This window comes from Aethina tumida, chromosome 2 (genome assembly GCF_024364675.1).
Source record: "Aethina tumida isolate Nest 87 chromosome 2, icAetTumi1.1, whole genome shotgun sequence".
Lineage (NCBI taxonomy): Eukaryota > Metazoa > Arthropoda > Insecta > Coleoptera > Nitidulidae > Aethina > Aethina tumida.
The window spans coordinates 16519816-16539900 of NC_065436.1; the positions used below are offsets into that span (position 1 = coordinate 16519816).

General features: G+C 29.4%; 3 protein-coding genes across 7 annotated transcripts in view; 1 reads left to right on the plus strand and 2 right to left on the minus strand.

The window, feature by feature from the left end:
- The window catches only part of LOC109597551 (tumor protein p53-inducible nuclear protein 1), a 22104-nt gene extending 10392 nt beyond the window's left edge, over positions 1-11712 (minus strand). Inside the window, exons 1-2 of one of the 3 annotated variants that reach the window (XM_020013268.2) lie at positions 11580-11712; positions 2249-2363 (exon numbers count right to left, since the gene is read on the minus strand). The gene's annotated coding sequence lies outside the window, so the exon portion shown is untranslated. Of the gene's footprint in view, positions 1-2248; positions 2364-2543; positions 2661-11579 lie in introns of those variants that run through there. The other 2 variants (XM_020013272.2, XM_020013273.2) reach the window with 2 other exon arrangements.
- The window catches only part of LOC109597548 (uncharacterized aarF domain-containing protein kinase 5), a 27189-nt gene extending 11495 nt beyond the window's left edge, over positions 1-15694 (plus strand). Inside the window, exons 2-9 of one of the 2 annotated variants that reach the window (XM_049963498.1) lie at positions 11898-12146; positions 13880-14240; positions 14297-14587; positions 14638-14803; positions 14859-15026; positions 15082-15259; positions 15313-15477; positions 15532-15694. In XM_049963498.1, coding sequence (XP_049819455.1) covers positions 11908-12146; positions 13880-14240; positions 14297-14587; positions 14638-14803; positions 14859-15026; positions 15082-15259; positions 15313-15477; positions 15532-15640 — 1677 coding nt within the window. In that variant the 5' untranslated portion in view covers positions 11898-11907 and the 3' untranslated portion in view covers positions 15641-15694. Of the gene's footprint in view, positions 1-11757; positions 12147-13879; positions 14241-14296; positions 14588-14637; positions 14804-14858; positions 15027-15081; positions 15260-15312; positions 15478-15531 lie in introns of those variants that run through there. The other variant, XM_020013265.2, reaches the window with a different exon arrangement.
- Positions 15695-15862: 168 nt separating this feature from the next.
- Positions 15863-20037, minus strand: LOC109597554 (eukaryotic translation initiation factor 2 subunit 2). Of its 2 annotated transcripts, XM_020013277.2 has the most exons (7): positions 19923-20037; positions 19798-19854; positions 17304-17559; positions 17105-17251; positions 16365-16704; positions 16144-16282; positions 15863-16062 (listed from the first exon to the last, which is right to left on the minus strand). In XM_020013277.2, exons 2-7 carry the CDS (start codon positions 19813-19815, stop codon positions 16018-16020), a joined length of 945 nt encoding a protein of 314 aa, XP_019868836.1. In that variant the 5' UTR covers positions 19816-19854; positions 19923-20037; the 3' UTR covers positions 15863-16017. The 2 variants fall into 2 exon arrangements, with proteins under 2 accessions (XP_019868836.1, XP_019868835.1); XM_020013276.2 differs by having other exon boundaries at positions 19798-19937.
- Positions 20038-20085: the final 48 nt, after the last annotated feature.

Consider the following 20085-nt stretch of genomic DNA (forward strand, 5'->3'; position numbering starts at 1 on the left):
TATTATGTCTAATCGTCTAATTTCTTTATGCGAATTATGTCGACAGTCACTTTCGACGGATCAGGTGCACCGCCATCCGCTACTTGCAAGGACAACAAATTTAATTTGATTGTTGCTATTCAAGTCGATGACTCATTGCGTAGATTGTGCATGTTTTGCTCAAAATTATTCAAATCCACTTTCAAGAACTAATTCAACCAAATCAAAGTGATTTCTCAGCTAACAGCAACATTTTTTATAGCTTTGACCTGCAGTCGAAACATTATTTATTTAAAATTATAAATAAAAATAAATTATTAGTCACAATTTGTCATTTTACTGGGCTAAATAATAATATAGAAGTATTGAAAATATTTGAGTTAAGTATCATTTAGGTTTTATTTGGTTTAGTGTATAATGTACTCATTGAATTAAGGTTAATTTAATTAAGTGGAGCAACTTTTTTAAAATTGAAATAATTTTCGTCCCGGTTATTATGTTCAAAAAAATGTATATTGAAAATTAACTTCCCCTTAACAGTTACATAGTTAAACAATAAAAAAATAAAGAGTTTAATTTTACTAATGACTATTTAGTTTGAGGTGGCAAAAGTTGTATTAATTCTACACTAATATATTGTAAAACTCCCATTATTATGAATAACTTCCAAACACCTTTTTTTCATGTAAAAGCAGTAGATGGTCAATAATATTTTGGATACATATTTTGTCAGGACTCTTGAAGAACCGTGAATAAATCTTGCTGATTACTACACTCTTTGTGTCTTATTTTGTTGTTCACTATCTCCCATAAGTTTTCAATGAAGTTTAGATCGGAAAATTGACACGGCCAGTTCAAAACATTAATTTTTTCCCTTAAAATCCACTGCTTCAAATATTTTGAAGTGTGCTTCGGGTCATTATCTTGTTAAAAATGAAGTTTTAGTGGCATATTTATATCTGAATACGGTACCATGTTGTTCCTCAATATTTCTTTATACATAAACCGATCCATAGTACCCTTTATTCAAAGGAGAGGACTCATTCCAAATCCCGAATAGCTGCCTCATACCATTACCGACCTGTCGCCGTGTTTAACAGTGAGTATGGTGAACTTTGGGTTAAAATTTTCATGAATAGGTCGCCAACATATAAAATCCCATCTCTGCCAACCAGATTAAACTTGATTTCATCACTCCACATCGCTCGTTTCCAATCATTTAAAGTCCTGTGTAAAAGGGACCTGGTAAACTCAACTCTGTTCTTCCCTGACGACAGTGGTTTTTTAGTCTGGCCTTCTCACATGAAGACCCCCTTGTAGTAATCTATCTTTTACGGTTCTTGAAGAAACACTAATTCCAAGTTGTGTCTCAAGTGGACCTTTTATTTTGCTGGAACTCAGGAAAGGATCTTTTTTGGAGTAGGATAAAATTTGTTTATCCTGAAATCTATTGGGTTTTCTTGGTCTTCCAGTTTTATTTTTTCCTTCCACATTACCAAATCTTGAAAAATGTTGTAAAACACACAATCGAGTGATATCGATTTTTCTCTCACCGGATTGAAAGAACGATACAATTCGTGATTTTAATTCGGAAAATATTTTTGTTCCTCGAGGCATTATATTAACTCAGTTTACTTTGGTGTATACTGTAAAACTAAAAATTATTGTGGATTTTGTAGAGATTAGTGACATTTAGTAAAAAGTTCCTCTACTTTTTGCCAGCCAAATATTTAGTATTTGATTTGTAGCTAACAGAATTATTTCTAATAGAAGAAATATTCACCGATATGTTTGTATACAGTGCGTTCATAATTGGTATAAATTATATTAGATTTGCTTATACAAGGCGGCAGCAATTTATATATTTTTAAAGTTGCTCTACTTTCTGCCAATACTGTATACGTAGAATTTAAAAATCCAAAATTATACTGGATGGTCTATTGAAAATAACCGACAAAAGCTGAAGTGAAATTTAAGTAATTTAAGCAAAGTTAATATGACTATAAAAATTTTAAATCAATATCTTTTCAACCAGTACTGTATGTGCAAATTTACAACTAATTACCTTCAGATGGTTTCATTTAATGCTGTAAAAAATAATGAACTGAAAAGGAGATCTTGAGAAAGTGATTTCCTTTTAGAAACTCACAACTGTGTTGTACTACTACTAAATCTAAACAACGTGGCTTTGTTGGACGTATAAACACTTACCACACAAAGTTAATGTAGAATCTAAATTAACAAGTAAAGTGTGCGTTTTTATATTTACCTTACGATTGCAAGACTAGTTTTCTTGTGTGCTTGTTTTGTAGCTGGTTCCAAAATATCCCTGATTGTTTAATTTGATTTTGTTACGAAGGTTTTCGAATATGCGAGTTATTTATCTGTAACAGAAAAGAAAAGTGTGGTAGGTTTCGAGTTCGTCGACCCCGCAGATTAATGTTTATATCTTAATTAGACGAAACCTCCGCGACTTTCGACCGAAGAAATTGGCGCCTTCGCTAATGAAATGACTCCATTTAATAATTGCGTATTAATTGACTGACAGGTATAATACTCAGTACCTTAATCTGAGAGAAAAATATATATCCAGAGTTCACCGAACAGAAAACATGGCCATTGTCACTGAACTCAAAACTTGTGTGTGCCTTTATTAAACTTTTAAAGCGAACGCAAAAATAGTAACGACGTCTACACGGTACGATTAATAACTGGCGTTTGTGCGTATTATTTATCACAAAAAATAAACAACTACTTTGTAAACTACTAAAATATTTTTCTCGGAAATTAAAAGAACGCAGTTTATTTATATGCCGATGCTGATTCCTATTTTTGCTAGTTTAATACGACATAGGATTACGACATCTGACGAAAAATTACGTATCCATATTCCGTTATACGAATTTTGCTTTACTCCATTAATATGTAAACTACAGTTCAACTTCCATAACTCGAACGGCGATTTGCCACAAAACAATTCGAATTGTTAAGACTGCATAGAAAGTTATATAAATATTACAAAAGATCAAAAATAATAATACAATCTATATTATTATTATTAGGTATTATATTATGTCAAGTTTTTATTTTAATGCAAAAGAATTAGATATTTGTGTTTAACGAAATGATTTTTATTTTCATTTTTAAAAAAGCTACCATTAAACACAAAGTCTAGTAAAATATAAGCATTACCATTGTTGGGGTTATTTTTAAGACAATTAATTGGAAAAACCTTTAATAAAATTTACTTCCATTTAGAATTTTGGATGTTGTAATCATGTAAACACCATAAAGTAAATTCTGGGACTAGAAGTAATAGAAGTTTGAATTATCAAGTAAAAATTACACATAATTAATATTCATCCTGGACACCATTGCCAACACGGTATAATCATTATTATATTTGCAATTATATATAGAATTTAAAAATCCAAAATTATACTGAGTGTTCCATTGAAAATAAACGACGAGCTACGATTAGACACGAAGCCTTTTAGCAAAATATAAGCATTACCATTGTAGGGGTTGTCTTTCAAACAATTAATTGGGAAAACCTTTAGTAAAATGTACTTCCATTTAGAATTTAGGATGTTGTAATCATGTAAACACCATAAAGTAAATTCTGGGACTAGGAGTAATAGAAGTTCGAGTTATCAAGTAAAAATTACACATAATTAATATTCACCCTGGATGCCATTGCCAACACGGTATAATCATTATTATATTTGCAATTATATGTAGAATTTAAAAATCCAAATTTATACTGGGTGTTCCATTGAAAGTAACCGACGAGCTATGATTAAACACGAAGCCTAGTAGCAAAATATATGCATTACCATTGTAGGGGTTGTCTTTAAAACAATTAATTGGAAAGACCTTTAGTAAAATTTACTTCCATTTAGAATTTTGGATGTTGTAATCATGTAAACACCATAAAGTAAATTCTAGGACTAGAAGTAATAGAAGTTTGAATTATCAAGTAAAAATTACACATAATTAATATTCACCCTGGACACCATTGCCAACATGGTATAATCATTATTATATTTGCAATTATATGTAGAATTTAAAAATCCAAAATTATACTGGGTGTTCCATTGAAAATAATCGACGAGCTACGATTAAACACGAAGCCTAGTAGCAAAATATTATCATTGTAGGGGTTCTCTTTAAAACATTTAATTGGAAAAATTAAATTAGTAAAATGTACTTCCATTTATAGTTTAAGATGTTGTAATTATGTAAACACCATAAAGTAAATTCTAGGACTAGGAGTAATAGAAGTTCGAATTATCAAGTAAAAATTACACATAATTAATATTCACCCTGGACGCCATTGCCAACCAATTTGCTTCGAGTCTTCGAAGTTCGACAGTTAAACAATTTTAATTACTTCTTCTGTTCTTAAGATTTTTGTAATTTAATCAATTTATATGGAGAGAACTGAAAAAACAATATGTATCACTAAAATATATTATATTAATAAGTGACTCTGACACACGTATCCAATTTGTAAATAGGTTCTAATCCTTTGAAAAGAGACCAATCGCGATCGACGTTATAATTGGCAACTCGCAACCTATCCAAATTATTCATACGAGAATAACCCCGTTAATTAAAGGCTGCGCATAAATTGGATTGGCGGCTAATTTATTATTTTTCGTGCGCTAAATTTTATATAATTTCATAAGCCTAAAGATAAGTAATAAATTAATTAACTTGATAAATATTTATCACCACAACAGAACATCGAACAGTCCAGACTGCGTAATATTTTTCTGAGTTAGTGTTTTGGATGCGAAATAATGTTTTGAATTCGTTCACAGACTGGTGTATTTCTAATCAAACGTCACAAACCCAAAAATACCTTGACACTGTGGCCAAAGTTTTCACACAATCCGCCAAAATTAATTTTGGATGAGCCATTGAAATATTTGTTATGGTCCCGATGAACTAAAAGCGTATGTATTCACGTTCGAACACGTAATGCCATCGTGAACATGACGTCAATTAATTATTAATATACAAGGCGCAATCTAACCTAACGATGATTATAAAATATTATTGTTGTGTGGAGTTGTTAGTTAAAATTAATTGTTCATTTAAAATCAATTAGAGTGATATTGATTGTTTCAAGATTCATTTTTAAAAAGTTTTATTACGTGAGCAAACGCTTAATTTAAAATTGGTTGAATTAATCACCACCAATCATCAAAATCTTATGTGCAGATAAGTAAAATATATACAAAGTGTTTCAATAATATCCTTATTGTATATAAATATTTAATAAGGCGATTCTTGGATTCATTTATAAAAAACGTACAGTATTGGCAGAACATAGAGCAACTAAAAATGTATATTGAAAATTAACTTTCCTTTATAAATTTAACAATTACATATGTTAGTTAAACAATAAAAAAAATAAAATAAATTAATTTTACTGATGATTATTTGTTTTGGACTGGCAAAAAGTTGAGCAACTTATGTTATATAATAAACAAATAATTTGTAATTAGTATTTTAATTAATTCTACACTAATATATTGTAAAATTCCCATTATTATGAATAACTTCCAAACACCTTTTTTTCATGTAAAAGCAGTAGATGGCCAATAATATTTGGATACATATTTTGTCAGGTCTCTTGAAGAACCGTGAATAAATCTTGCTGATTACTACACTCTTTGTGTCTTATTTTGTTGTTCACTATCTCCCATAAGTTTTTAATGAACTTTAGAGCGGGAAATTGACACGGCCAGTTCAAAACATTAATTTTTTCCCTTAAAATCCACTGCTTCAAATATTTTGAAGTGTGCTTCGGGTCATTATCTTGTTAAAAATGAAGTTTTAGTGGCATATTTATATCTGAATACGGTACCATGTTATTCCTCAATATTTCTTTATACATAAAACGATCCATAATACCCTCTATTCAAAGGAGAGGACTCATTACAAATCCCGAATAGCTGCCCCATACCATTACCGACCTGTCGCCGTGTTTAACAGTGAGTATGGTAAACTTTGGGTTAAAATTTTCATGAATAGGTCGCCTTACATATAAAATCCCATCTCTGCCAACCAGATTAAACTTGATTTCATCACTCCACATCGCTCGTTTCCAATCATTTAAAGTCCTGTGTAAAAGGGACCTGGTAAACTCAACTCTGGCTCGTCTGTTCTTCTGCAGCGGTTTTTTGGTCTGGCCTTCTCACCTGAAGACCCCCTTGTAGTAATCTATCTCTTACGGTTCTTGAAGAAACACTAATTCCAAGTTGTGCCTCAAGTAGACCTTTTATTTTGCTGGAACTCAGGAAAGGATCTTTTTTGGAGTAGGATAAAATTTGTTTATCCTGAAACCTATTAGGTTTTCTTGGTCTTCCAGTTTTATTTTTTCCTTCCACATTACCAAATCTTGAAAAATGTTGTAAAACACGCAATCGAGTGATATCGATTTTTCTCTCACCGGATTGAAAGAACGATACAATTCGTGATTTTAATTCGAAAAATATTTTCGTTCCTCGAGGCATTATATTAACTCAGTTTACTTTGGTGTATACTGTAAAACTAAAAATTATTGTGGATTTTGTAGAGATTTGTGACATTTAATAAAAAGTTACTCTACATTTTGCCAGCCAAATATTTAGTTATTGATTTGTAGCTAACAGAATTATTTCTAATACAAGAAATATTCACCGATACGTTTGTGTATAGTGCGTTCATAATTGGTATAAATTATATTAGATTTGCTTATACAGGGCGCTAGCAATTTATATATTTTTAAAGTTCCTCTACTTTCTGCCAATATTGTATACGTAGAATTTAAAAATCCAAAATTATACTTGATGGTCCAATGAAAATAACCGACGAAAGCTGAAGTGAAATTTAAGTAATTTAAGTAAAGTTAAAATTACTATAAAAAATTTAAATAATATATTTTCAACAAATACTGTATGTGCAAATTTACAACTAATTACCTTCAGATGGTTTCGTGAAATGCTGTAAAAAATAATGAACTTAGGAAAGGATCTTTTTTGGAGTAGGATAAAATTCGTTTATGTTCTGAGATGCACAATAACGAACTCCTTGTATAAGATTTGGGAGTACTAATAATGGCTCCTTATATGATGGTACTTGGTTTACGTGTATACCAAAAATGAACATTCTAACGTCAAAATTAGTGCCTTTATAGACAATGTAGTTAGACCGTCAAATTTTTTGAAAAAATATTAATAATTCAAAAACTGTTGGGTTTAGATGTAGAACATTTAAATTTAAAAATCTAGAAATATACAGGGTGTTTAATTTATCATATTCAAAATAATTTAGAAAAATAGTCCAAATCAAGTAATAATTGCTAAACAAATTTTAAAGCAACACCTTTTCCGGTTAATCTGCCACCAGCAGATAATTTTCGAATTTAAACATTAAACAGCATTAACTTTATTTATTTAATTCGATTTCTTAACACAACCACTTCTATTTTTGGAAATGAAGTAAATTAAAAACAAAAAACTAATCTATGATCACCGCAGTCTAGACCAAATAACACAACAGTAGAAAAATCAATTTATACAAAAAGTTCTCGTGATTTAATGCATAACAAAATAGTCCCATTACGTGGTGTAACAAATATAGAATAATCGATACTGAAATCACAATGTTAAAAGTTTAAAAGAACAATCTTTCTATTATTAGATTAAATTATTGGTGTGTCATTTTCTGTACTCCACTGGTCTACTTTCTACGCAGTAGATCACATCTACCTGGGGATCCCAAATTGTGTACAAACTTGTTGTGAAGTACCTGCAAGTCCACTTCGCTAGTCATTAGAGCTAGGTTGTCTTGCAACAGAGTCAAGCTAAACCAAATAAAGAACCTGCACGAAAGCTAAACGTGAAACTTTTCTACACGTTCCACTTACATGACTGAAATAATTTAAATTTCAGTAATAATTAGGAATTACACATTTAATTTTCAGAAAAAGCTGATACAAAGTGGAACGGACTTTCGCGTGCGCTTATTTATAGACGATTGCGTAAAGTAATCACAATTTGGCAATGTACACAAAACTGTCCTTTAAACGTTTAACCTTATCTATTTCACTAGGTGAGTCTAGTTTTTTATAGCACTAAAGTAGTGGAAAGTTTTGTTACTGAATAGCATAGTTGGTGGATGTACGAATTTGTATGATAAATCTGATGAAAAATATTTTAGTTTGCACGTTATTCTTTTTAACAGTAGGCGGATGGGTATTTTATAATTTTGTAAGACACGTGGTACTTTCTCGAGTTGTGGGCGGTGGAGACGTAATAAATTTGGTGGTACAGGGTCATATAATTTTTATTTAACTGTTGTTAAACTTAATACACGCTTTGTATAAAATTTGGTAATACTAATAATGTCTCCATATAGGACGCCCTTTTGTTAACGTGTATACCAAAAATGAGCTTTCCATAATAAAAATTTGTGGCTTTACAGATATTTTAGTAAGACCACTAATCTGACATTTTTTGAAAAAAAATTAATAACTCTAAATCTATTGAGTTTAAGTATATGGCATAGTATAGTTATTTTATTAAAAATTATATGTAGAATTTAAAATTCCGAAAATATACAGGGTGTTCCATTGAAAATAACAAAGTTAATGTCAAAATAAATTTGGGTTGTTCAATTCAATTTATAATTGCCATAAAAATTTCAAATCAATACCTTTTTCTACTCTCCATAAACTTTTAATAAATAAGTTAGATAAATAATGTAAATAGAACTTATATACAATACTAGAATTTAAAATTTTGAATTACCAAATGATATGTTTTAAAAATGCATTTTAAAGACCCTGTGTAAAATTTGGAAATACTAATAATGTCTCCATATAGGACACCCCTTTGTTAACGTGTATACCAAAAATGAGCTTTCCATCATAAAAATTGGTGGTTTTACAGATGTTTTAGTAAGACCACTAATCTGACATTTTTTGAAAAAAAAAATTAATAACTCTAAATCTATCGGGTATAAATATAGTATATAGTATAGTTATTTTATTAAAAAGTATATGTAGAATTTAAAACTCCGCAAATATACAGAGTATTCCATTAAAAATAATAAAGTTAATGTCAAAATAAATATGAATTATTCAATTCAATTTATAATTGCCATACAAATTTCAAATCAATACCTTTTTCTAATCTCCATAAACTTTTAATGAATAAGTTAGGTAAGTAATGTAAATAGAATTTATATACAGTAATAGAATTTAAAATTTCTAATTACCAAATGATATGTTTTAAAAATGCGTTTTAAACACCCTGTATAAAATTTGGATATACTAATAATGTCTCCATATACGACGCCCCTTTGTTAACGTGTATACCACAAATGAGCTTTCCATCATAAAAATTGGTGGTTTTACAGATATTTTAAGTGAGATCACTAATCTGACATTTTTTGAAAAAAAAAATTAATATCTCGAAAACTATTGAGTTTTAGTATAGGACATAGTACTTAATTTTATTTGAAATTATATGTAAAATTTAAAATTCCAAAAATATACAGGGTGTTCCATTGAAAATAACAAAGTTAACGTGAAAATAAATTTGAGTTATTCAATTCAATTTATAATTGCTGTAAAAATTTCAAATCATATCTTTTTCTAATCTCCATAAATTATAAGTTGTGGGCGGTGGAGACGTAATAAATTTGTTGGTACAGGGTCACATAATCTTTATTTTAACGTCGTTAAACTTAAAACACTTTTATGAAATAATATTAAACTAAACATGTTATCTGTGAAACCTGAATCTTTGTTCCAATTTATAATAGTGTCGATGATAATAAACAATAATTAGAATAAGTGTCACAGTAATTACTAATCTGCAATAGTTTATTAGCTTATCAGTTTTGTTTTGCGACATAATTACCTACATAGAAGGTTAAAGTTGACTTTTCTTTTCTCTGAAAGTTCTGAGAATTAAGTAAACCCAATTAAGCCTTAGCTTAACATGGTTAGTAAATTATTAAAGTAATAATTATTAATAACACAGATAATGGAAGTTGCTTTTACCCCAAACATCAAAAAAGTATCGCACATACTAATTAACCAGTGCGTGTGGTGAATGGTAAATTTAAGTCACCTTGAATATCCCCCAGTGTAGTTTTAATAACCATGCCGACCCATTAGTTTGATCAAACCAATATAAAACAACTCTTTAATGAAATGACTGCACTCACAACTTTTTTCTGTGCTGCTGAACTTTGTAACATGAAATAATAGTATTGTAATTTAAAATCAATATGCTGAATTAATTTGAATTTCAGTCCACCTTGTAAAGTAAATTACTGCCATCAACCAGTCATTTCTTCCTTTCGAATATAGTCATAAGCTTTTTACACTGGCGATTGTAGTAGGAGCGTAGTTGCAATAGACTTATTTCTCTTTTTATGTCTAGCAACTTTTTTGTGGTCCATTGTCAATACGCAGCATCTTTATGCGACTACATTTTGCTCAAAAATTGGAGCCAATGCTCCCTTAATTGTTGGATAAATAAATTGTTTTATTTGGTAATTTATTTATTTATTTTTTCTGATATTGTATCAGACTTCAGTACATTTTGTTTCATATTTACTAAGCCAGGTTTTTATCATCGTTTTATAATTGTTTGTTGTTTCACTGAGGTCGTTACTAACGCATTTATAATACACGTAGTTTGTAGATGTTTCATACGAGTCGTTTTCTTGTAATCGTTAATAACTAATTAATGAATGAATTCCAGTTCTGCAAGTCTTATTTTTTCTTAGATTAGGATGATCAAAATTATTTGCTTCTTGTTGTGTTGTCATCAATTAATTTATACAGTTATAATCATAAATTTTAATTTTGTTTTATGTCGTAATCTTTGTGCAATAATGGAATGTTTGTATTATTTTCCAAAACAAAATTCCACAGATATGCCAAATTTAATATTTACCCAACTTATTTACAGATGGATATTTTAGTAATCGTTAAGAACTATCAATTAAAATGGTTTATGAAAGAAATTCCCTTTTTAAATTTAGTTTTCAGGACTAATTAGTGACGTTTGTGAGTACCTATGGAGTGGAACATTTAACAAAATAAAAAGTGACGCGACGTTCGTTATCGCTTAAAGTTTAACAGTTACTCAAAATAAATAAAACCTCGATTTAGACAATGCCAGGCAGTCTGGTGCGTCCCCCGTTAAATTGAATACACACAAAACGTCACATTTTCACTGCGCACGCGGAACGCTCTTTCTTTGTTCGGAGCCCAATCCGTCGTCCCGAATCGATCTTTCCGTCCTCTTTCAACCCGCAGTGTTGCATCATCGATCGAAAGCCGCTGGTTTCAAATCGTAAACTTCGAAAAGAACAAAGAACTTTACAGTTAACCGGAGGTAAAATAAAAACGCGCAGCTTATTAATTATCCGTGTTCCGATTACACAGACTGACGTCACGATGTGCTTTACTTTTCGGACGATGTCGGTAAATAATTCGGTTGGCATCAGCTGATTTAATTGTTGGAAGAATGAAAAGTTAAATGACGTTCAATCAAATCGCGGCAGGTAATGGAAATGTGGCTTACCTTATTAATTGGTGCGGGTCTAGGAACGGAACAACGGCCTTTGGGGTCGAAAAACACAAAGGTTGTCAGGCTCCAGAGGACACTTCAGCATTCAGCCCGGTGCAGGCGCTGAATAAGCGATCTCCTATTCAAAGGGCAGAAAATACAGCTGTGCGGGCATGGGGAAATCACTGTGATTATGTCGGTCTCTTTCTCGCGACCGTTCTTTCCGTTGATTCGTCCTTGTCACTTTTCAGTGGATGTTGACTTGCGCATCTATTCCTATACATTAAACTGCGTATACGGCGTACTTATTTATTATTATTATTTTTTTTCTAGGTCGCCAATCATGGTTAGAAGTAGACTTTTTGGATCGTTAAGGAGAAGCACGTTTTTTAAAAATTTTAATGGTAAAAATTGTCGTTTGGCTTTGTTGGGCACTGGGTGCTTCAGTACATTTGCGTTTGTTACCATTGTTCACAGTAAAAATTCGCCAAATACAGATAAACAATGTACTCCCGACAAGTGTGAACAAGAAGTTCTGAATGCTTCAAATTTCACCGTTGATAGTGCAATTCGTTTTATGAGGTGAGTTAAGGATGTGTTTTAAAAATATTTGAAGGTATCGGACACCTCCGTTTCTCTGAAACCTTTTAAAAACATATTTCATCAGATTTTTACAGTAGTTAAGTTCTATAAACAAATCTTCATGAAATTTTATAAATACAAACATATTCTAAATTCGACAAATAACAAAATAAAGTACACAAAGTAAATCTAAATTAAAGTTGTTTTATATTAAAAACCTTAACTTTAAACTTGTTATAAAATTAATTAAGTTTTATTAACATCTGTTTCTTTTATAATAATGTAAAATAAGATTTTTTCAGATTTATTATAATAACTTTCCATTCAATTTAATATAAGCAACATTTATTATTATTTACTCCCAATTACAATTAATTTTTCAAATTTCCAATATTGAAAACAAGATAAAATCCGACAGATAAATCTGAATAATAAAACTTAAAAATAAGATTTTTTATTTTCAATTACAAGTTAATATAGGCAACATTTATTATTAAATAACAATAAATGTTGTAAATACTCCCAATTACAACTAATTTTTCAAGTTTCCAACATTAATTGAACCAAAAACAAGACAAAGTCCGACAGATATATCTGATTAAGTTTAATTAATATTAATATTTGTTTCATAATTTTACAAAATAAGATTTTTTCAGTTTTATTTTAAATAAATTAATATTAAATATCATCTAAGAGACATTTATTATTTTGTATTTTCAATTACAACTTATTTTTCAAATTAATAACAATAATTAAACTAAGAACAAGTACGATAGGTAAGTATAATTAAGTTTTATTGATATATATTTTTTCATAAAATTGTAAAATATTTTTTTTATTTATTTTTTGCTCTCAATTCAACTTATTTTTTAAATTTATAGCATGAATTAAACTAAATAAACAATAAAGCACAGCAGTAAATTAATTTAATTAAGTTTCATTGATTTAAATATTTATTTCATAATATTACAAAATAAAATTTTTTCAGTTTTATTTTAAATACCTTAACATTAAATATCATATAACTCCGACAGATAAATCTAAGTTTAATTAATATTAATATTTGTTTTATAATTTTTTAAAATAATATTTTTTCAGTTTTATTTTAAAAAATTTAATATTAAATATGATTTAGGAGACATTTATTATTTTTTATTTTCAATAACAACTTATTTTTCAAATTAATAACAATAATTAAACTAAGAACAATATAAAGTACAATAGATAAGTATAATTAAAATTTATTTATATATATTTTTCATAAAATTGTAAAATATTTTTTTTTATTTATTTTTTGCTTTCAATTCAACTTATTTTTTAAATTTATAACATGAATTGTACTAATTACACAAGTACAGTAAATTAGTTTAATTAAGTTTTATTGATATAAATATTTATTTCATATGTTGCAAAATAATTTTTATAGTTTTATTTTAATTCTCTTAACAGTAAATATGATATAGGCGACAATTATTATTATTTACTCTCAATTACAACTTATTTTTCAAATTTAAATATTAAACTAAGAACTAATAAGTAAACTAAGAACAAAATTAATTATGACAGATAAGTACAATTAAGTTTTATTAATATATATTTCTTTCATAAGATTTTAAAATATTTGTTTTTGCTTTATTTTAAAAACCTTAATTAATTGATTGATATAAATATTTCTTCATAAATGTATAAATCATAATATTGTAAAATATAATAAAAATAATTTTATTTTTAAGGTCCATCAAGATAGGATTTTCGGTTTCTTTGGATTACTATTTTTCCGAATTAGGTTTAACAGAAAACACTCCGAATTACAACATCATGATGAGTCGAATTCACCAAAGAGCGGCTAATAAAATCTTGGAAGGGTGCTTGCTCAATGGCGGTTCGTATATTAAACTCGGACAAGGTTTGTGCTCAATGAGCCACATCCTGCCTCCGGAGTACGTTAACACGTTGAAATCGCTGCAGGATAAATGTCTAATGCGAAAGGAAAACGAACTTAATCAAATTTTCGAAAAAGACTTCGGAAAATTGCCAAATGAAATATTTAAAGAATTTGATACCACTCCAATTGCTGCAGCCAGTATTGCTCAGGTAACTTACAAATGTGTTCCTTATGAACTTATGGGCATAAGTGTTGAAATTTCAAGGTATTTAAAGCAAAAACCAAAGATGATGAAACGGTAGCTGTGAAAGTTCAGTATATAGACTTACAAGAACGTTTTGAAGGTGACGTGGCAACTATTAATTTTTTATTGAAAGTAGCAGGAACATTACATCCCAGCTTTAACTTCGATTGGGTCCTCGAAGATTTGAAGGCATGTTTACAACAAGAACTGGATTTTGTGAATGAGGGAAAGAATTCTGAGAGGTGTGCCAAAGAGTTACAACAACTGAAGTACGTCTATGTGCCTAAAGTAAATTGGGAATTAACAAGTAGGGTAAAAGGCAACTGCTTCTATGTGACATGTTTTATAATTTGCAATTTCAGAGAGTGCTGGTGACTGAATTTATTGAGGGCCATAAAATATGTGATGTAGCTAAAATAAAGCAGGATGGATTATCGCTGGCTGATATAAACACTAAACTATTTGAAGCCTTTGGTCACCAAATTTTTCAAACCGGATTTGTTCACGCCGATCCCCATCCAGGAAATAGTAATTTATAACAATTTTGTTTACAATATTTAACTAATTTAATATTTTTTTTAAGTTTTAATAAGAAAGGTTAATGGGAAAGCCCAATTGGTGCTTCTGGACCATGGACTGTATCAAGAAATTTCTGCCAAAGATAGAGAAGCATTAAGTTACATGTGGAAAGCAATAGTCTATAAAGAGTACGACAACATGAAGAAATACGCCAATCAGTTAGGAGTTACCGGTATAAACAATTTGCTTTATCCTAAAACCAAATAATTCTTTTGTTGTGCTTGTAGATCATATAATTTTCGCCGAAATTCTAACCCAGGCTCCACTTAGAACACGTGGTTTCAATTTAAATTACAGACTCACTGAACACGACTTACAACAAATGACCCAATTTGCCAAAGAAAGATTTGAAGTTATCATGAAATGTTTGAAAGAAATGCCTCGTTCTCTGCTTTTAGTTATCAGGTATTGTTTATTAAATCTCTCGAATTATTTAATATTTCAGTAACTATTTTTAGAAATTTAAATACCATTAGAGCTATAGCTCAGGATCATGGGAATCCCATAGATAGGTACACTGTTTTGGCAAGGGTGGCAACCAAGTGTATTTTCAGTAAACAAGATACTTTCTTTAAAAGATTGAGCAATATGATAGGAAGACTATATTTTGAATTAATGTTACTGTAAGTTTACTTAGTAATTTTTAATTTCCATTTTAACTTAACTATTTTTTTTAGAATAAATAAAATATCCACTTGGTTTACGGAAATTATGATAAAACTTGTAGATAAATCAGGAGCAGTGGAAGATTTACAGAGGGAGTTCTCCAGTATCAACACTTTATAATGGTCTATTTTTAAAATATGTAAATAGCATAATACTTAATATAATTTGTTTTATTATAAATTGTTTCAATTTCCTGTTGAAGATAAATTTAATACTCTTAAACAACCAGATTTAATATATTTTACTATAAATAAAAAGCATATTAGCACTTTATATAATTTATTACAAACTTTCAGATGGTTTACACACAATTTCGGAAAATACTTGATAAGGATATTAACTAAAATTATTTAACATTAAATAAAACATGTTCTGCCAGTAATTGTTTATTAACAATTGTTCTAAAATTATGGTACACCTAGAACCAGCACTGTTTCATTAAAATATAAAAGTGCCGTCATATATTCGTATAAATATTGCAATTCCTAACTTATCACCTAAGCCGTTTTTGCTCGAATGGCAGCACGTTTTGAAGTAACAGCCTGTAAAAAAGTATATATGTTAATAAACATTGAACCTTGATTGCAAAAAATTATATACAAATTAACTGTAATCAAACTTACCTGGAAACCAGATTTGATACTAGCAACAGAGCATCTTGATCCACAAGTCTCACACTGAAGGAAGAACAATCTGGTGTCTTTTTGCAAGATTGTGTCTGGTGATCTGCAGGTGTGGCAGGTTACATATTCTTTAATATATCTGAAAGTTACATTAATGTTATTATACGTGTAGTACATTCCCAGTATATATAAAATTAATAAAAGCATGAAAATTTAATTACCTCCTCAATACGTTTTCAATTTGTTTCTGTTGGAATCTACCTTTGATGATAAGTTGACTATTACCATCCACTGATCCACTTGTACCCAATTCAGCTAATAAGAAATCCAATAAATGTTTGGGCTGCCGATGCAACATTTTACATATCTCAGTAAAGTTGGCAAACGATGTCTTCTTTGCTCCGATTTTAACAACTTGAGGTGGTCTCATTACGAATTTCTGCTTCTTACCAGCGGCCATATCAGGGTTCTTGTCCCGCATAATTTCAAAGGCACGATTTAACAATTCTTCATAAGTATAATCTCTGTCAGAACCCATCCAGGTGATTGCATTGTCATCCACTAAAATAATTTTTAAATAATTAAATAATTATGTCGAAATGAATTTTAAGTATACTTCATGATTGTTAAAAGAAATCCAATACCTGTTTCAGAAACCCTCTCTACTAAATGGCAGCATGTATTTTTAAACATTACATTAAATTATGAAATATTATATTCTTTATGTTAGTCAATTAATAAAATTGAAGGTATATAGTATGAATTAAATAATGTAAAAATTTACTAGTAATTATCCTATGTACCAATTTTCATAAAGAACTATAATCAAAGCTTGAACATGTTCATAATACCATGTTTATTTTAGTCTTTTATAATAACCCAAATTAATTAACATATACTATTAAGTGAAACAAATTCTATATAATGTTTAGTATAGCAACTGTAAAATTAAGCAACATACCATTCTCTTTATCTTCCGACTTTTCATCAGCTTCGGCAATTAACTCATCCAAATTCGTCTTCTTCTTTTTCTTCTTTTTTGACTTGCTGAAGTCCAACAGGTCCAAGTCAAAGTCATCATCCGCAGCACCCTCTTCCTGATTCGCACCTACAATTTGACAAATACATATTTCAATCAACTTCTAATAATAAATACACACCATCAACATTTTCATCATCTTTCACATCAGGAAGTGCCGCATCTAATTCCTCAGTAGAAAAGGGCTTCTTTTTCTTCTTCTTTTTTCTGGTAAAATCTAAATCGAGATCTATGTTTTCATCGTCTTTTTCTTCTTCCTTGGCTTCGCCTTCATTGCCACCTTCCTGGGTGTCAGCAGTTCCTTCCGCCAATGCTGCTTCAATATCAAAGGTTGTCTTCTTTTTCTTCTTCTTCTTTTTCAAAGTTGGATCAAATATCTGTATTAAACAAAATACTGTTTGTATTAACCAGTTTTGCAAGAAAATATCAGAATTTATTAAAAGTATTTTTTATAAAATATTTAAATTAGGAGATATCAAAATTTACATATCAAAATAGTATTAAATATATTTTTTAAGAATTTTAAATAATAAAAATTAAACCAATTATTAAATTAAAATCTAATTTTTTTATCATACATACATACATAAATAAATCAATCTTTATATTTATAAAAAATTTCTTTGCTAATTCAAATGGATCTATGATATTACAGATATTTATAAAATTATTTATATAAATAAAATACACTATTGCTCATATGTAGAACAACAGATTAAAAAACATAATCATTTTATTAAAAGTACAATTCTTTTTAATTTAAATAAATTTTATAATTAATAAGTGTCTAAACCTTTTGTACCTCAATTTATATGCGGATATCATTATTTACGTAGTTTTTATGCAACATTTTATTTCGGACAGGGTTCATAAGTAAAACAACCAAACTCTATATTCAATACAATTGATTTTATAATTTATTTCTGTGCCTGACATAGTTCCTTAAAGCTAAAAATGTCTAGAAGTGTCCATTTAACGATACAAATTAAACAATAAATTGTAGAAAAGTTCCGAAATGATGGAAAACAGAGTAAAATTGCAGTAATTTAAATTTAAACAAATCAATCATTTCAAGAACGATTTTCAATTTTAACAGAAGGAATACACTAGAAGGAGTTCCCAAAAGAGGTAGAAAACGCAAAACTAACAGAGCTGTGGACAGGAAAACAAAAACGCTTGGTCGCGACACTCAATATGTTGGTGAGTACGATATGATAGAAAACCAACATAGAAGCCCTTCATTTCTGCAAACTATAGAGCAACGAGACTACTATTTGCAGGAGAAAATGTGAACTGAACAGATGGGCAATGGAAAACAACTTTGTTTTCCGATGAATGTCGGCTCCAATTATTCAAATCTGATGGTATTTCATAGGTGAGAGAACCAATTAATGAAAAATATAATACCAACTACACTAAACCCACTGTGAAGCATGGTGGAGAAGACATTATGGCTTGATATGTTTTTCTGGGTTTGGCGTGGGCTCACTGGTTAAGTTAGATGGGATAATGAATCGTTTTGTTTATCGTGACATTCTCTAGAATCATAAGCTTCCATTTGACGAAGATAAATCAGTTTAAGGTGAACCTTCCAGCACGACAACGATCCGAAACATACGTCTAAGTTAGTTAAAGAATGGTTTACTTCTCAAAGAGTATGTGCCATGTCTTGGCCAACACAAAACACAGACCTCAACCCAATGGAAAACCTTTGAGAAGAAATTTATCGGAAAGTCCCTGCAAAAAGACTGTCAAATATGAAAGAACTCTACACAAGAAGTTCAAAATCACACGAAAGAAATTTAGAACGATTATATTGAAAAGCTACCAAAATCAATGACCAAAAGGTATTAGAAGTTATTGAAAATAATGAATATGCTATATACTTGATACTCAATAAAAGAAGACTAAATGTACATAAAGTTGTTTTATTTTAAAGTTGCTCTACTTTTGACCCTTGAGTACTTTTCAAATATTAATAATACCTAACTAAACCCACTAATAAACAATTATATTAATGTATTGTTTTTATCAAACATACTGTATAACGACAATAATATGGATATTTAAATGTACACTTTTATCAAGACAAATGAAAATTTCAAAAGTTGATCTACATATGAGTGATAGTGTATATATTAGTTTGATAGACTGATGCATATAATTTTCTGGCTTGCAAAACAATTTTCCTACAATTCTGGAACAGAGCAATACCCAATACAATATACCACCTTAGTATGAAAAATACAGGGTACATTCAGAATTTATTTTAATTTTAAATTTATACCATATTTTCAGACAGAGAAAGTGTAATATTAAAAATTGTTGCTCGTCTTATAATAATGTATGTGAGGATATTTTTGTTAAAATAAATTAAACAGTTATAAAGTTAATATATACCAAGAAAATTGAGTTTAAAAGTCACCATTATAGTAAATCAAGGTGCTCATTATTTGGTATTGTATCACAACTTCTTTAATATCTATTTGATGATTTTGATGAATTAAGCCTTACAGACACCTAATAAAGCCTAAAATGACATTTTTTTACATAAATTATGTTCAATATGTCGTCACACGTTAAACCTAACCTAAACAACAGCCCTAATTACTTACCGCTTCATCTTCGGCCATGGTTTAAATCACTTTTATTAAAATTTAACTCTTGATTTGCTAAAAGTGCAAAGTATTTCAAAATTAGCGATTAATTTCACAAAAATTATTGCATCAGCCAAACTCACTGTCGAACTGTCACGAAACCACATGTACGCAAAGGTATGGATTCCACTGGAATCGGTAAAACAGAATTTCTTATGACATTTTGCCACCACTTTTAAAATACTTATTTGAAAGAGGTTTTAACTTAAATTTTCATATTTATGCCAAAATTATATAAAATATAAA

What these genes read in the sequence shown, in the direction of transcription:
- LOC109597554 (XM_020013277.2), bottom strand. An exon ending in GTCGGAAGATAAAGAGAATG is followed by an intron (nt 16,705 to 17,104) that starts GTATGTTGCTTA and finishes AAATTATTTTAG; the next exon opens with TGGATGACAATGCAATCACC. An exon ending in ATTGAAAACGTATTGAGGAG is followed by an intron (nt 16,283 to 16,364) that starts GTAATTAAATTT and finishes TGTAACTTTCAG; the next exon opens with ATATATTAAAGAATATGTAA.